We start from the raw sequence: 19,479 nt of genomic DNA, 5'->3' as shown, positions 1-19,479 counted from the left end.
ATGTATTGATGGATTATTGTTTACGACAAAGTCATCGGTATTTATTCCTGAGTTGTAGCAGCACTATGTGCAATGTATTGGTGGATTATTGTTTACGACAAAATCATCGGTATTTATTCCTGAGTTGTAGCAGCACTATGTACAATGTATTGATGGATTATTGTTTACGACAAAGTCATCGGTATTTATTCCTGAGTTGTAGCAGCACTATGTACAATGTATTGATGGATTATTGTTTACGACAAAGTCATCGGTATTTATTCCTGAGTTGTAGCAGCACTATGTACAATGTATTGATGGATTATTGTTTACGACAAAGTCATCGGTATTTATTCCTGAGTTGTAGCAGCACTATGTACAATGTATTGATGGATTATTGTTTACGACAAAGTCATCGGTATTTATTCCTGAGTTGTAGCAGCACTATGTGCAATGTATTGATGGATTATTGTTTATTACAACTGTTACTTGAAGTGGGCGTTTATTACTGATTGCAACCAATGGTTGCCAGGTTTACATCATCTAATACAGTGCTGGGTTTCCAACATTTCACTCACACCACTAGTAAGTTAGAATATCATCAATTGTAATTTGTAAAACATATTCACATTTGTTGGTGATTGTTTCTGACAGCACTTACAAGGCTGTAATTTATGATACTATAAGTTACTTAGATTATATACATGACATTCTTTATCATCTATTCATCTGGTCCATAACCAATCATTATCGTACCTATGCCTTTTGAAAAAAATAATTGTTTTTGAAATGTCTTGATTCTACTAATTGATAAAGGCTGTAATACTTGTTACTTGTACACTCCTACATGTCATTCTTACATCATTATTTTACATGAAAGACACCACATGACAGCACAGATGACTGAATAGAAACATTGATATGTATGGATTATGTTTATTTCACATCTATCTATACCAAAAGTTAGTTTGGGCCTTCTATATCTTTTAGCACCACTGGCTGATAATTAACATTGACTACATGTATGCATGAACACCTAGTGATTGAATTTCCTCACATGGAAATATGTCCAGCTATCACATTGTAATTACAAGTACTTAATAAACTGGATAAAGGCAAAGTCCAGCTACATGCACCTGTTGTGTGTTGTTGGCTTACTTAACTGCAGGTAGAGTACTACAAAACTTTCCATTAAATAATGCCCTACAGTGGTACAGATTGGTAGTCATGGAAATAGGTGAAATACAAATAATTTACATGATTGATGTCACCCATCTACATCACTACAACACTGTCACTAGGGGGCAGTGTTCATTGGAAAGGTCTATTATTGTGACAATCACAAGACATCATGGCACATGACTGTACATTGTGGAGTACAAAAGAGAGGATAGTGGTAAACTTTGGAAGTTGTAGTAAAGCTATACTATTGGTAGAATGCAATTAGTGAGGATGGAAGGTTAAGGGCTGAAGCTCACACACAAACACATGAACACATAATATTAGCATGTATTACATATAAGCAGTCCAGAATTTCAAAATAAATCACCTGCGGCAGCATGCCATGTGAGCTAGTAGTTGTGTTGTTTGTCTGTTTCAAGCCACTGCCCAGCTCTGATGATAAGTTAATGTTGCTATGCTCACTAATAGTTAACTGACTGGTTTTGTTGTTGAGGTTGTTGTGTTCAGCTTGTGGTGGCCCACTCTCAGTCTGCATGCAAAAAATGAAACATGGACATGCCTCCTCCATTATTCCATGAATGCCTGCCACATACTTTTATGACAGTGCATTTGGGATGATATTTGTAAGATATGAAAAAAGTCTCATTGCCCCTTGCAAAGAACCTTATCAATCATGGAAAAAAATGCAGTTTAACATGTCAGTTGTCATGCCAAGCCATTGATAAATTTGCTTCATGCATTAAAATTACCCATATACTGCCACCAACTGATTTTAGTATGTACATATACTCTGATAAGACACAGCCACAAAAAACCTGCTGTAATTAATAAATCACACAGTCAAAACAAGTAAATAAATCAAAACAAAACAGCCAGCCATGCAAAGACAGGACAAGAAGTCGTCGGTGTAATTCCTAAACCCCTACACTACCACTACTACTGTTATCTGACCTGACATCAAATACCCTATATTCTATTCTATTCTATTTACCTTCTTCTCTTTATCAGATAGTTTCAATCTCCTACCACACATGCTGCACACTGGTTGTTGTCTGTCTAGTGTACTTTCCTCTGATGACTCAAAGTCATCGCTACTAGCAACTAAGCTGTTTTCAGGTGACTTGGCTGAGTCTACCACTGTTTTATCTGTACTCTCACCTTTGCTAGGTTTTATCTCACATGAAGCTACTCTCAGTATACTCTTGTCTCTCTTTATGATTTCATTCAGTTCTTTCTGTGCTTGGTAGAAGTGAGGACTCTTGTCTACAATATTCCTGACAGGGATTGGCTCTAAGTGGTCTAAGATCTGATTTTTCCTATTGTAGAAACTACTTGCTGTTAGATGTTTTTTAGATTTAGGACTAACTGATCTGGCATAGTCATAGCAGTCACTCTCATCTTCTCTATATCTCTGTTTGTCCTGCATTAATTCAAATGAAAGAAACCTAAACAAAAAGTACACTTCAACAGCTAGCCTTAAACTCTTCCTACTGTAAGTACAAACTCTAATCTCAATGTTGTTTATCACCTACTCTACAACTAAGTAATGCAGCTAATATAACCTTTGAATCTCACCATTATGTGCATAAAACTATCATTTTATAGTCACTTTTTTTGACACATCTCAGCTTCACTTTTGATAAAATGATATAATACATTTTATGGAGGTTATTCAAAAACAGGAGTCTAGAAGAAATTATATTTTGAAGAAAATTCATAAAATTAGAAATTACAGTATGTCTAACAAATACTTTAGTAGTGATACAGTTGATACTTTTTTTGCATCCCTTACAGTATTTCTTTTTTGCTTTTGCGTATAGATATTCTTTCTTTTCCTACCCTTAGATTTACTGAAAAGTTAAAATGCTAATATCATTGCATCTTACTAAGTGATATATAACAACAATACCCAGTATATTGGTGAGTACATGCAAGGTTTGAGATATTACTAGAGACTAGATTCATGCAAGTAGTGTATTATACTTACATTTGGCTGCCTGTCTGCATTCTTCATAACGCCAACAGTGCCAGGAGTACAATGTAATAACCTGTACACATGTTCTACTACACCGAGTCCACGTACTAGGTTGTCACGTTGTAGTAAGGCACTGATGCGTTCCAATTCTTCCTCCTCACAGATCTCAAGAGGGAGGGTGGTGTCTATGGGTTCAAACTCTAGAGCTCTGCTGGGAGTGCATGGCTAGGTAAGCAAACAAAAAACATATAAGACTGGTATGTTTTATCAATGGTATGAGGAATGTGGAGTCTACTCAAATTCTTATTTCACTTTATTAATGTTACCCACAAAAATTATGATATAACATCTCCTAAAATATAGTAATTTTATCAGAGTTCTTGTCTCTTGGGTTCTAAAACCTGGTGCAAATAAGTGGAATATCAAGACCCCAAAACATGGTTTGCTTGCAAGCTTAAACTTAACAATAAATACAACATCTTTACTTCTAAAGAGTGACAATGGCAAATAGAATACAGAACACACTTACACTGTTTACAGTGAAGTCAAAATAAACTTGTTTGATATCAAATGTTTTAAACCATAATGTTAAATTAACAAGTAATGAGTGTAAAACAAACACAGAAATGAAGAAACTAGTACTGTATACATACATCACTACGAGACCTGTCATGTGTTAGTCTACGTGGGAGTGGTCTTGTAACAGGTCTAGCCCTTCTTCTAGCTGTAGGACTTTCAGGTCTCATACCATCTCTATCCTTTTTATCTTTTCCTTTCTTTAGCATACTTTCAAGTTTCTCTTGTTTCTGCCGTATTTCTTCTCTTTGTTGCCTACATTGACAAACACATTAATGCATGCCTTGTTATCAACTACAAAGTTATCATAATTTAGGTTTTGGGTAAAATTTCTTTATGTGAGTGGACATACTTTTAATTCTTTCAGTTTTACTTCTCAACTGAAGTTAGTTTGTCTTGTAATGTAAATTACTAATACATGTAATACATTGATCATATGGTCAATTAGACTAATACATGTAATACGTTGATCATATGGTCAATTAGACTAATACATGTAATACATTGATCATATGGTCAATTAGACTAATACATGTAATACCGGTACATTGATCATATGGTCAATTAGACTGATACATGTAATACCGGTACATTGATCATATGGTCAATTAGACTGATACATGTAATACCGGTACATTGATCATATGGTCAATTAGACTAATACATGTAATACATTGATCATATGGTCAATTAGACTAATACATGTAATACCGGTACATTGATCATATGGTCAATTAGACTGATACATGTAATACCGGTACATTGATCATATGGTCAATTAGACTGATACATGTAATACCGGTACATTGATCATATGGTCAATTAGACTAATACATGTAATACATTGATCATATGGTCAATTAGACTAATACATGTAATACATTGATCATATGGTCAATTAGACTGATACATGTAATACCGGTACATTGATCATATGGTCAATTAGACTGATATTTCTGATAACACACTGTCATAATTAAATCATACTGCAATCACTTGTGAAAATGAAGCCATAGGATTATCGATACATAATATTACTCACAGAAGTTGTTTGTGAATGTCTTATCAGCCATTATGAGTTTGTAGGGTTCTCTTAAACAATGTTCTTCCTTCACCAAAGTTTTTTTTTTCAATATAATTTTAATGATGATAATGATTACCAATCAACATTTTATTGACATACCTTGCACATTCTCCCCTTGCTTTGGAAGCAGCAGTTTCTTGAAATAGTGAGCCACTGTGTTGGAAGTACTTGTCATACTTCTCAGAGCCTTCACAAGGATAGATTCTACGGAAGTTACCCATGTGTTTGTCTTCCCATTTCTCAATGATTTCCAGATAGTTGGCCTGGGATTCTTCAAACTCTTGTTGCCTGTTGACAAAACCATAATAAAGACATAGGTCTAACTATTTACATTTAATGTCTGCTATAAATTAAAGTATATTTTCTTTGTTATCAAGGAAATCTAGCACCTTTGCCTTTTTCACTAAGGTGGTCTTGGAATCACACAATTTATACTTCACTTACCTAACTTCCTTTGGCTTTTGCCTCTGGAACAACCTTTCCTTGACCTTCTTCCTTTCTTCATCAATATATTTCTTCCGGTCAAACGGCGTGAAATTAAGGATGTTGTAGGTATCATATATGAGAGTTTCTTTGACTTCCTTGTCCAGAGGAGCATCAGTATGAAAACTGGGTGAGTGGTTGACCTGTGTATGCAATCATAACAAAGTATAGTCAACTGAGTTCAAATGACGAGCACACTCATGATCTGATGGGTCAGAACAGAGGTGAACCTCTTTGGGTTGGGCAAATTAGTTAAGAAACAGAGAATGTAGGTCAGCTGTCAAGCAATTACCAGGCTAAGCATGATCAGGTGATATTTAGCCTTGCTGCCAAGAAAGTAGTCTTGCAAGTTGCTGCTAGACGTTCAGGCTTTCTTCTGATATGATAAACGAATGTTCATTGTGAAAACAAAGTTGGCAGTGAGGGCTTGCCCAAACGCCTAGCTTATGTCATTTTCAGACTTGACATTCCATTGAGAAGACGTATGGCCGTGGGTTAGGCCATGTATGCATATATATATATATGTTAATATATTCAATAACCCATGACCTCTACAATATTAAACTACTATGTCTTAATCGGATTATGGTAATTGTGAGTTTGATCAGGGTGTAAACGTTGTCATTCACACATTTCAGTAAAGGTGGTTATTTTTACAAGCCCCTCCTTAAGCTGAATATACATGAAAAAATTAGCTATTGTCCTCTGTTTGTGCTTGTCGTCAAAGTGGTTCTCTGATTGGCAGCTATTTATATTCCTGAACTGCAGAGATGACCTTTGCTAGACCTTGGATGTTCCATCCTCAATAGCGATGTTCGATCGTGTGTCGTATTGTAATGGAAGAACATCTGAAGTCTAGCAGCTAGACTACCAAGAAAGTGGCTAGTATGACTAAGTCAGATAGATCAAATATTAGTCAGATCAAATATTAGCTGTCCTTGTGACTAAGCCAGATCAAATATTAGCTGTCCTTGTGACTAAATTCTTCATTTCTCCCTGTCTATATAGTATATGTATAGTTTGTTTTCTCTGTAAAGTTCTTCCAACACTGATACATATTTCATTGCAAAAGTAGATAACATCATTGTGCTACTGTTGTACAAAGAAGTACACTTTTTTTAACCTGCTCATATGTACAATGTAATTGTACATATATCTATCAATGATTCAGGTTTGTGACTATAGCTGAATGTAAGACTTACTTCAAGAAGCCAAGGCTTCAACCTCCTGTCCAGCAAGACATCAAACCCTAGGATTTCAAAACATGCACTGCCTTTCATGTGATTTGGAAAACACGTCCTGTAGTTGTGTTTCAGGATGGGATGTGCTGATATCAAAGTTTTGATAATACAATCCTCAATATCTTTCCAAATCTTGTTACAGTCGTAACCATTATCTTCAAACCATTTGTTCACTGTTGTTATTCTCCTATGAAGAGAACAAATGGCATAAACTTTGTAAGAGTGGTGATAAATCTACAGCAGTGTTTATAAATACACTGAGTGAATTCCTGTCTTTGTGAACATATGAGATGTACAATTACTAAGAATCAGATAACACAAACTACAAAACTACATACTCTCCTGTAACTTCTTACCTTTTGCTTCCACAATCATCATCACGTACAAAATTATCACTGTGTTTGTTGATGGCGTAGTTGGTGAGATGCATACAGGCTTCATCCTAATAAGAAACATTCAAAGTTGTCAGTCATGTCAACATCATTGAGGTTCATGCGTATGCCATTTTGAATGGGGCAGTGATGCAAAGGTCCTATGTAACTGGAACTATTTTTTTTCAATTTTTTTGTTCTCTCTAAATGTGGAATAGTTTAAGTTTATATGCTTTGTGTGTAAAATACACATTAAAAGATATATGTAGCATTCTACTTACTGTCAAAGCATTGTCAATAATCATTTAATATTGATAGAACTCAAACCTGGCATACATGTATACTACATATTAAATAATTCAATCACATAATTTAGTACACACACACTCACACACACACACACACACACACACACACACACACACACACACACACACACACACACACACACACATGTCAAAGAAACCCTTGACATGCTATCAACTGAGTTAACAACATTAGAAATCAACTTCTAATGTCTTTGACAGAAGACTGGTAATTTCATTCATTAAAAGGATTCAACTGTCTCTAATACGGGTTTGGTGTTTTTGTCCTTATCTAAAAATTGGTGAAGAAAAGCAAAAATTTCTCACAACTATTGACCTGACAATACTGTGTGTACATGGACTTTAATTCATTCAAAATCCTAATCATGCTGACAATCAGAATTACATTTAGGATATTTTAATAAAATGATAGCATACAGGTAATTAATAACATTGAGTAATGTGGGTTCTATATTGGACACATATTGCCTGGCCATAAGGGCTATAGCACCCGTTTATTACACCCAAGGGACTGTGAGTTACCAGAATCACATGCTATTTCCCAAGGCCAAAGGCCGAGGGAAATAGCATGTGATTCTGGTAACTCACAGTCACGAGGGGGTAATGAACGGGTGCTATAGCCCGAATATAGGCCAGGCAATATGTGTTTTATAATATACCTCATGCTGTGAACTCGCGGTGGCAGACGACATCGTCAGAAGCTGCCATTTTCACCTGCTGTGAACGCACGGTGGTCATGTGACCATGTAAAAGTTGATGGAACTATTTCCCTAGGGAAATAGTCATTCTATTTTCCTATCATGTGACTGATTCTAGCGAATCATGGCACAGCATTATCACTAGGTATATTATAAATCAACTTACCCTATTGGGTGATGTGGGTTCTATATATCAACTTACCACATTGTGTGATGTGGGTTCTATATATCAACTTACCACATTGTGTGATGTGGGTTCTATATATCAACTTACCCTATTGTGTGATGTGGGTTCTATATATCAACTTACCACATTGTGTGATGTGGGTTCTATATATCAACTTACCACATTGTGTGATGTGGGTTCTACATATCAACTTACCACATTGTGTGATGTGGGTTCTACATATCAACTTACCACATTGTGTGATGTGGGTTCTATATATCAACTTACCACATTGTGTGATGTGGGTTCTATATATCAACTTACCACATTGTGTGATGTGGGTTCTATATATCAACTTACCACATTGTGTGATGTGGGTTCTATATATCAACTTACCACATTGTGTGATGTGGGTTCTATATATCAACTTACCACATTGTGTGATGTGGGTTCTACATATCAACTTACCACATTGTGTGATGTGGGTTCTATATATCAACTTACCACATTGTGTGATGTGGGTTCTATATATCAACTTACCACATTGTGTGATGTGGGTTCTATATATCAACTTACCACATTGTGTGATGTGGGTTCTACATATCAACTTACCACATTGTGTGATGTGGGTTCTACATATCAACTTACCACATTGTGTGATGTGGGTTCTATATATCAACTTACCACATTGTGTGATGTGGGTTCTACATATCTAACTGTGGCAAATCTTGCTAGTCCATCAGCATGTACAAATATCCTGAATGGGTCACATGACGTCACAAGTACATATATACGTAAATCAAATTTGAAATTATCTATTAGGAAGGGCTGCAAATAAAATAAAAAAGACAAAAGAATACATTATATTATGGTATGTATAAAACAAGAATGATTCCTCTAAAGTTGAGTCAAATTATATTGATAGGTAACCTTCTAAAGAATAACAAAATGACTGATTTATGCATTTATAACCAAATGACTGATTTATACATTCATAACCAAATAACTGATTTATACATTTATAACCAAATGACTGATTTATACATTTATAACCAAATGACTGATTTATACATTCATAACCAAATAACTGATTTATACATTCATAACCAAATGACTGATTTATACATTCATAACCAAATGACTGATTTATACATTCATAACCAAATAACTGATTTATACATTCATAACCAAATGACTGATTTATACATTCATAACCAAATAACTGATTTATACATTCATAACCAAATAACTGATTTATACATTTATAACCAAATGACTGATTTATGCATTCATAACCAAATGACTGATTTATACATTCATAACCAAATGACTGATTTATACATTCATAACCAAATGACTGATTTATACATTCATAACCAAATAACTGATTTATACATTCATAACCAAATGACTGATTTATACATTCATAACCAAATGACTGATTTATACATTCATAACCAAATGACTGATTTATACATTCATAACCAAATAACTGATTTATACATTCATAACCAAATGACTGATTTATACATTTATAACCAAATAACTGATTTATACATTCATAACCAAATAACTGATTTATACATTCATAACCAAATGACTGATTAATGCATTCATAACCAAATAACTGATTTATGCATTGATAACCAAATAACTGATTTATACATTCATAACCAAATGACTGATTTATACATTCATAACCAAATGACTGATTTATACATTCATAACCAAATGACTGATTTATACATTCATAACCAAATAACTGATTTATACATTCATAACCAAATAACTGATTTATACATTCATAACCAAATGACTGATTTATACATTCATAACCAAATAACTGATTTATACATTCATAACCAAATAACTGATTTATACATTGATAACCAAATAACTGATTTATACATTCATAACCAAATGACTGATTTATACATTCATAACCAAATAACTGATTTATACATTTATAACCAAATGACTGATTTATACATTCATAACCAAATAACTGATTTATACATTCATAACCAAATGACTGATTTATACATTTATAACCAAATAACTGATTTATACATTCATAACCAAATGACTGATTTATACATTTATAACCAAATAACTGATTTATACATTCATAACCAAATAACTGATTTATACATTCATAACCAAATAACTGATTTATACATTCATAACCAAATAACTGATTTATACATTCATAACCAAATGACTGATTTATACATTCATAACCAAATGACTGATTTATGCATTCATAACCAAATAACTGATTTATGCATTCATAACCAAATGACTGATTTATACATTCATAACCAAATGACTGATTTATACATTCATAACCAAATGACTGATTTATACATTTATAACCAAATAACTGATTTATGCATTCATAACCAAATGACTGATTTATACATTCATAACCAAATAACTGATTTATACATTCATAACCAAATAACTGATTTATACATTCATAACCAAATGACTGATTTATGCATTCATAACCAAATAACTGATTTATACATTCATAACCAAATGACTGATTTATGCATTCATAACCAAATGACTGATTTATACATTCATAACCAAATGACTGATTAATGCATTCATAACCAAATGACTGATTTATACATTCATAACCAAATGACTGATTTATACATTCATAACCAAATGACTGATTTATACATTCATAACCAAATGACTGATTTATACATTCATAACCAAATGACTGATTTATACATTCATAACCAAATGACTGATTAATGCATTCATAACCAAATGACTGATTTATACATTCATAACCAAATGACTGATTTATACATTCATAACCAAATGACTGATTTATACATTCATAACCAAATAACTGATTTATACATTCATAACCAAATGACTGATTTATACATTTATAACCAAATAACTGATTTATGCATTCATAACCAAATGACTGATTTATACATTCATAACCAAATGACTGATTTATACATTCATAACCAAATGACTGATTTATACATTCATAACCAAATGACTGATTTATACATTCATAACCAAATGACTGATTTATACATTTATAACCAAATAACTGATTTATGCATTCATAACCAAATGACTGATTTATACATTCATAACCAAATGACTGATTTATACATTCATAACCAAATGACTGATTTATACATTCATAACCAAATGACTGATTTATACATTCATAACCAAATGACTGATTTATACATTCATAACCAAATGACTGATTAATGCATTCATAACCAAATGACTGATTTATACATTCATAACCAAATGACTGATTTATACATTCATAACCAAATGACTGATTTATACATTTATAACCAAATAACTGATTTATGCATTCATAACCAAATGACTGATTTATGCATTCATAACCAAATGACTGATTTATGCATTCATAACCAAATGACTGATTTATACATTCATAACCAAATGACTGATTAATGCATTCATAACCAAATGACTGATTTATACATTCATAACCAAATAACTGATTTATACATTCATAACCAAATGACTGATTTATGCATTCATAACCAAATGACTGATTTATGCATTCATAACCAAATGACTGATTTATGCATTCATAACCAAATGACTGATTCATGCATTCATAACCAAATGACTGATTTATACATTCATAACCAAATGACTGATTTATACATTCATAACCAAATGACTGATTTATACATTCATAACCAAATGACTGATTTATACATTCATAACCAAATGACTGATTTATACATTTATAACCAAATGACTGATTTATACATTCATAACCAAATGACTGATTTATACATTCATAACCAAATAACTGATTTATACATTCATAACCAAATAACTGATTTATACATTCATAACCAAATGACTGATTTATACATTCATAACCAAATAACTGATTTATACATTCATAACCAAATGACTGATTAATACATTTATAACCAAATGACTGATTTATACATTCATAACCAAATAACTGATTTATACATTTATAACCAAATGACTGATTAATACATTTATAACCAAATGACTGATTTATGCATTCATAACCAAATAACTGATTTATACATTTATAACCAAATGACTGATTTATACATTCATAACCAAATAACTGATTTATACATTTATAACCAAATGACTGATTAATACATTTATAACCAAATGACTGATTTATGCATTCATAACCAAATAACTGATTTATACATTTATAACCAAATGACTGATTTATACATTCATAACCAAATAACTGATTTATACATTCATAACCAAATAACTGATTTATACATTCATAACCAAATAACTGATTTATACATTCATAACCAAATGACTGATTTATACATTTATAACCAAATAACTGATTTATACATTCATAACCAAATAACTGATTTATACATTCATAACCAAATAACTGATTTATACATTCATAACCAAATAACTGATTTATACATTCATAACCAAATGACTGATTTATACATTCATAACCAAATGACTGATTTATACATTCATAACCAAATGACTGATTTATACATTTATAACCAAATAACTGATTTATACATTCATAACCAAATGACTGATTTATACATTCATAACCAAATAACTGATTTATACATTCATAACCAAATGACTGATTTATGCATTCATAACCAAATGACTGATTTATACATTTATAACCAAATAACTGATTTATACTTTCATAACCAAATGACTGATTTATACATTCATAACCAAATAACTGATTTATACATTCATAACCAAATGACTGATTTATACATTCATAACCAAATGACTGATTTATACATTTATAACCAAATAACTGATTTATACATTCATAACCAAATGACTGATTTATACATTCATAACCAAATAACTGATTTATACATTCATAACCAAATGACTGATTTATGCATTCATAACCAAATGACTGATTTATACATTTATAACCAAATAACTGATTTATACATTCATAACCAAATGACTGATTTATACATTCATAACCAAATAACTGATTTATACATTCATAACCAAATGACTGATTTATACATTCATAACCAAATGACTGATTTATACATTCATAACCAAATGACTGATTAATGCATTTTCCCAACTTGTAGTTTTTTGTGTGTACAAACAATTGTTTCTTTCCATACAAACCAATATAAAGACAAGAGGGTTGACAGGCTAGTGAGTCTTTTTACCTTTGTAATGTATTGTTGACACAACATATGTTCTCCTGGTCGAATGTCTCTGGAGGGATTTTTGGTGACAAAGATTCCTTTTCCCTGACATCCACTTTCTGGTTTACAGATAAATGTCTTGTTCTTTTTGGCTCTGCAGAAAGCTTGGAAATCACCATAACTACATACACAATGAAGAGATAAAATGACTCTGTCAATACTAGCTAGGGCCTACCATTCTCAGGATTTTCAGAATTTGACTGTTACACAATGCTTGAAAGATGCTTACTGTATGGGTATCTGGGCAGTTATTTAGATCGAAGAAATAAAGTTGGTCTTTAGAAGGTTTTCATTTTCTATACTGGCTGCAGAAGTGCTCAATTATGGTAAACAGTCCTCTTACGAAAAAGGCAACTACAAATTTAATGAAACAAAAAAATAGACAAAAAAAATCAAAGGAAAAAGCTGCAGCATTTCAATTTGATTATTGCATATCAGCTACCAATAGACACACACATTTTACATCTATTCAAACTTGAGAGAAATCAATGTCGTATATTTGTTCACATATATATGGCCATCACTGTGCTCTTTTAGAAATACTGTTGTTTTTGCTTGCTACTTACTCAGCTGGTAGGACCCATGACCTAGGGAATACAGCAAACTCCTTAGGAAAGAGTTTTAAGAGGCGGTTCATGTTGCGAGCCAGTAAATCTTTTCGACAAATTTCACTCATACCAGGGAAATGGTTTATTTTCTAAAGATAAATGGAGATATAAATAAATAAACTGAATTAGATTATTATAAACAATACAAGATATCTCAAATTTCTCTTGACTCACTTCTCTTGAAATAATCTAACATACTTGATGACTAATATACAGTTTCAATTAGGCAGCACAATATTTTGCATGTCTCCCACAACATTTTAATGTTACAAGTTAAATAAAACACAATACAGACACTGACAGTACACAAGCATAAAAAAAGAATACATTTTATCTCACTGTGAACACAAATCAACATCACTGTTGGATGAAACCAGCAAAATTCAAACACAAAACTGTTTGTTATGTTCACAGTAAAAAGCAACATTTCTTGTGCATGTGCACTATCATCAGTGCTAATCATCAGTGCTAAGCCTTGCATTTTGTCTGTGTATTTTGAGACAAAAGACGCTGGGTAAGATGTGGAAAACAAAATGCCGCATAACTGAAACTCTATAGGTTTTGTTTTGGTAGTAAACCTGGCAGCAAAAGGTGAAAATAGTAGCAATGTAAATCATTTTGTATCCAGTTTCAATGCATTACTATTTCTATACACAACACATGTTGACACACAAAAAATGATCTGCTCAGACTACAGAAAAAGTAAGGTGACACATTAAATTTATCTTGAAAAGCTCTGACGATGGTAAAGTATGTCTAAGGAAGTCATACATACATACAATGCATGTAAGTACATGGACTTGTGGTTCTGGTTTGCAGTATCTAGACTTGACACTAGAGGGCACCATTTACAGTAAATGAATAAATGTGACTTACTTGAAACCTTTTCATATCCATAACACGTTCTAATGCAACTGAATAATCTGTCCAATACAGAGACCAGTCCTCATCTTCACCAACTTCTTTAAATCCAAACCTTTTGGCAACTCTTCGAACTACAAAATAAAAAAATATCAGTTTCATATACAGTCTTTACAACAACTGTACAGTGTACTACAACTTCAAGTACATATTGATGCCCAGAACAAGAAAAATGTACAAAATACTGACAATACTTGGTTTTCAAATTTCATGCTCTCTAGAAAAGTAGGGAAAAGGCATTTTAAAACAGATATGGCACCAATGGCATTGTAGCACAACTGTATTTTGCTGTTGCTATGTGCGTGGTCTTGTTGCTAGGCATATTTGCATACACTTTTGGAATCTTTATCAACTTCCCTGCCCTTCCCACTTTTCATCTTTGCAATATGAACCATCATTTAGCTGTTGCTAGGGGCATGGTCCTATTGCTAGGCATATTTGCATACATATTTTGAATCTGTATTCACTTATCTACCCATCCCTGTTATCTTTGTAAGATGCGCATCATCATTTCACTGTTGCTAAGTGCATGGTCATGGTTGCTAGGGCCAATTGTATCAGAATGTTCTGACAATAACTGAAGAATAACACCTCCCGAAACAATCCCACCAAGTTTCAACCCTATTCACCATGTAGTTTTAAGATATAAGTTTTTGACCAAAATTGACATTTTTAGACATAATTTGCATGAGGCTGATAGTATCATCACATTGTGAATACAGCTTCATCTAAACGTGCCCTGATGCATCCCCATTGAATTTCAGCCCAATCTGCTTGTTACTTTTGGAATTATTGATTTTTGACCAAAAAGACACGTTTTTAGACCTACTTTGCACATCACAGATGAGATCATCAAGTTATGAACATTTCTTAATCTAAACACCACTAAGGACATTCCCATTAAATTTCAACCCACTCTGCTCAATACAATGGAATTATAGATTTGGACCAAAAAGACACATTTTTAGCCCTAATTTGCATATCACTGATGGATAACACTAAACACCATTAAGAAAGTTTCTATCAAATTTCAGACCAATCTGCCCAGTATATTTTGAGTTTAAGTTTTTTGACCAAAAATCACATTACATGTATATTACTTAAATCACACACCAGTGGTAAGATCATTTTGATTTGAACAATTTCCCAACTAGACACCCAAGGTAATATACCCACCAAATATCATGGCAATCGGTCCCATGGTTTCTTACTTTAAGTTGTTTACACACAGTCACACACATTATACGCACATCCACACAGACAGACAGACACTTTGCCATGCCAATACATACATGTATAGCACTACTGAACCTAAGAAGTTCAATTGTGCTAAAAATGTACATGTACACAGGAGTTATTTCTGTTTTATTTTAGGCCATCGATACCTTTCCTGTATATTGCTATTGGCTAGACTTAAAGTCAAGTAATATGATTCAACAATGAATCTTCATATCTAAAATATCATATATTGATGGTCTGTTAGTGTTACAGGTAAACTGTTCATATTTTATAAACTAAATGTTGAGGTACTTACATTCTAATGTCTAAGTACAAATGTATAGACTTACTTGATTCATATTTACAATTTGAAGTATTTATACCAATCCATCTGAAGAAACAAAAAAATAAAAAGTTAGGATTAGTCATATTCATAATTATAGTAGTTTGCGAATATCAAAACATTAATGAGTCAAGTTCTTCCATGTACAGTATCTGAGATACAAGCGTACATGTAGCCTTTACATTCATTTACATGTACATGTATGTGTTATTATATGTATGTGCAATTCCACAGGATGATCTAATACTTAGGGCTCACTTGAAATTCTGATACTGCCAATGGCAATTTTCAACATTTTATTTCTGACCATATCATAACTTTCATTTCCAGTTCTGATTAGTTTTAAGGAGTAATTACACATAGGAAGCTTTTCCTGGTCATTCCAAGACTTTCCACAATTTGATTAACATTTCAGGATATTCAAGGATTGTCTAGGAGCATACATGTAAAAACACAGTTTCCACCTATTAAAACTTCAACCACAATTTAGTTTCCATGTACAAGTATATTAAAGATGTAGTAAATGCATATTCTCACAATCCTGTAGTTTACTATGAATTTGACACTTCCTTTATCTCTGAGTCTACAATTGTAAATTTAACACATGAACCTGGAACTATTTTCACACCACTCTACCAGTGATATCAGTGGTTAGCTTGTCAGATGTTTATAGAGCATGCCTAGTTTTCTTAGCACAGGCTTTAGGAAGGAGAGATGCAGCAACATGAAACGCATCTCTTCCAGAAGTGCACTATCTACATGTATTTGTACTCAAAGTTATACCTACATGTACATGTACATTGTTCTCTGGCGATAAATGTCTGAACAGAATTACATGATGTATCAGGGCTCGAAATTCGCGGTAGCCCCGCGTCCACAGACTACCAATGTCTGTCTCTGGGCTACCAAATTATGTGAGTGGTAGCCCAATTGGGCTACTAAGTTTTGAATGAAACTGTGACACCCTGACTCCGACACCTTCCCGGGCCGAGGGCCTCCGAGGTCGCAGTCCTGTGGGACGTGTTCTCGCCAAAATTAGCGTCAAAATCAGTGCGTCTTTCCAAATTTACATCCACACTACATGTATATCAAATGTACACGAAATACATGTACACTGTACACGTCATTCTTCCGTTCATCGTATACACAGCTTGTACTTCCAAAATGTCACAACAAAACATTTATATGCAACAATACTCTGTATAGCGATTTAATGTTATCTTTCTGTACTTTCAATTTCCCATGGTTATCACTCTCTGGAAATCTGCTCTCCGGCCCGGGCCCTTCCGATTCTTCTCGGAGTCGGGGTACAGTACACTCTCGGTATGGTACGGTACAGCACTGCTGCAGTAACTAAATTCCATAACATGAATGACAGCTTTAACTTTCAACTTGACAGAGACACAGTTGTAATGGTGTTTGATAAAATTTTATGCTGATGAGAACTGTTAACTTGGTATACACCTACAGATTCGTTTATTCTTGAACGATGCCTAAAACATTCCGTGTGTAAACCATGCTCACGCAACCCCTGAGAGCATGCAGTGGTGAATGGTAAATTCACGTAATGTATTCGATCTAGTAGTAGTAGCAAAGCTCAAAAGAAAGTTGAAGTTTTAGTGAGAATGAAATGGTGACATGATGATTTGAATTTATCTTAGTGAAGTTTTCAGCATGGACCGTCTGCTGATGTGGTCTTAGACTCTGTTTGATTATCTCTTCACCCATGAATGGAAGGGGCTTTGCCGTAATGGCCGTCATGTACGTATTAATACAAATCCTGTCTAACCCGTCTGTTAATAAGTAACCAATCACGTGAATAGATAATGATAACATCATATAGTTTCTAAACTACCCAAGACGTAGTCTCCACATCAGGAAATGGCCATGGGGCTTATGAAACTGTTTATACGTTTTCCATACGTTGAATCATATTCAAATTTTACAGGTTTCACTGCACCAAGAGATTTAGATAATAGTTACAAGTACGAATTGCGACTACATGTTTTTTCTTCATTGCAATGATAACCGTACGTTGTAAATGACACGGCCCCAGAGACACATACATGCAAAAAATTGTGTCCCCAATGTCAAATATGGCATGAAATACACACAAATAACGTGTTAACGTGACTCTTAAGTTATTCAATCAATCATCGAATTCAATACATCATATAGTTACATATATACACAGACACCATTAATTTAGGAATGCATGCATATGGGCTACCAGTCATTGCTCTCGGGCTACCAAATTTAAAAGATGGTAGCCCACCTGGGCTACCAAGAAAAAAAACGAATTTCGAGCCCTGTGTATCTATATTTGTAACAAAAGTTACATAAACTGGGAAGAATGCACCACTGGGATTAATTGGTTTGAAAATCAAAGTACAAAGCATGTAACTCAATTACCCATATGACAGCTAGTTTCTGGGCCTTTTGAAACCACTACAAAATTTCATTATTCACTATTGTGTTTGCATGGAAATTATCTATCTATTGTTTTCCCATAGGGCACATTTGGTGTGTTATGGTTATTTTGAAGTATACAAAATGTACATGTAGTACAATGTAACATGGCCCAGGATAGATTACATGTATGTGATAACTTTGTTCTCCACTGAAAAAGATTGCACGGTGGCCCTGACCCCTATGGATTTTCTTGAACAAAGTAACAGCAGTTGTACTTTTGGTCGCTTGCTGCATTTGCCTGTAATAAATTCTTATGTTACAAAAATGTATGCCTCTCACAACAAATTGTACATTTCAGTCTGTTTTCTTAGAGGAGATTTTTCTGTTTAGAAATTCAAATAACTATGTACAAGATTGACACTAAATGTACATTTTGTATTTTCCTGTAATTCTGAGGGAGAGAAAACCTTGAAATGACGGAAGTAAATTTGACACAGCTGAGGTGATGGAGGAAGTTAATCTAAGGTGTGAAAGTGTTATGTTCAGTTACTGTGACACTATATCATACAATGTATGTATCTAGGACATAATAACATGAATACCATGGCAACCACCACATTGAAATGATATTGGAC

At 33.3% G+C, this 19,479-nt stretch overlaps 1 protein-coding gene across 3 annotated transcripts in view; it reads right to left on the bottom strand.

Annotated features, from left to right (window-relative positions):
- Positions 1–19,479, bottom strand: part of LOC144443445 (tubulin polyglutamylase ttll6-like) — a 31,549-nt gene that overhangs the window by 10,903 nt on the left and 1,167 nt on the right. For 2 of the 3 annotated variants that reach the window (XM_078132922.1, XM_078132923.1), the window contains exons 1-11: positions 16,440–16,471; positions 14,827–14,945; positions 13,909–14,039; positions 13,304–13,463; positions 8,766–8,909; positions 6,877–6,962; positions 6,482–6,707; positions 5,241–5,422; positions 4,896–5,084; positions 3,790–3,967; positions 3,149–3,361 (exon numbers count right to left, since the gene is read on the bottom strand). In XM_078132922.1, the coding sequence (XP_077989048.1) occupies positions 3,149–3,361; positions 3,790–3,967; positions 4,896–5,084; positions 5,241–5,422; positions 6,482–6,707; positions 6,877–6,962; positions 8,766–8,909; positions 13,304–13,463; positions 13,909–14,039; positions 14,827–14,847 (1,530 nt within the window). In that variant the 5' untranslated portion in view covers positions 14,848–14,945; positions 16,440–16,471. Of the gene's footprint in view, positions 1–3,148; positions 3,362–3,789; positions 3,968–4,895; positions 5,085–5,240; positions 5,423–6,481; positions 6,708–6,876; positions 6,963–8,765; positions 8,910–13,303; positions 13,464–13,908; positions 14,040–14,826; positions 14,946–16,439; positions 16,481–19,479 lie in introns of those variants that run through there. The other variant, XM_078132924.1, reaches the window with a different exon arrangement.

This window comes from Glandiceps talaboti, chromosome 12, assembly GCF_964340395.1.
Source record: "Glandiceps talaboti chromosome 12, keGlaTala1.1, whole genome shotgun sequence".
Classification (NCBI taxonomy): Eukaryota; Metazoa; Hemichordata; class Enteropneusta; family Spengelidae; genus Glandiceps; species Glandiceps talaboti.
This window is presented reverse-complemented; position numbering and strand designations above follow the sequence as displayed.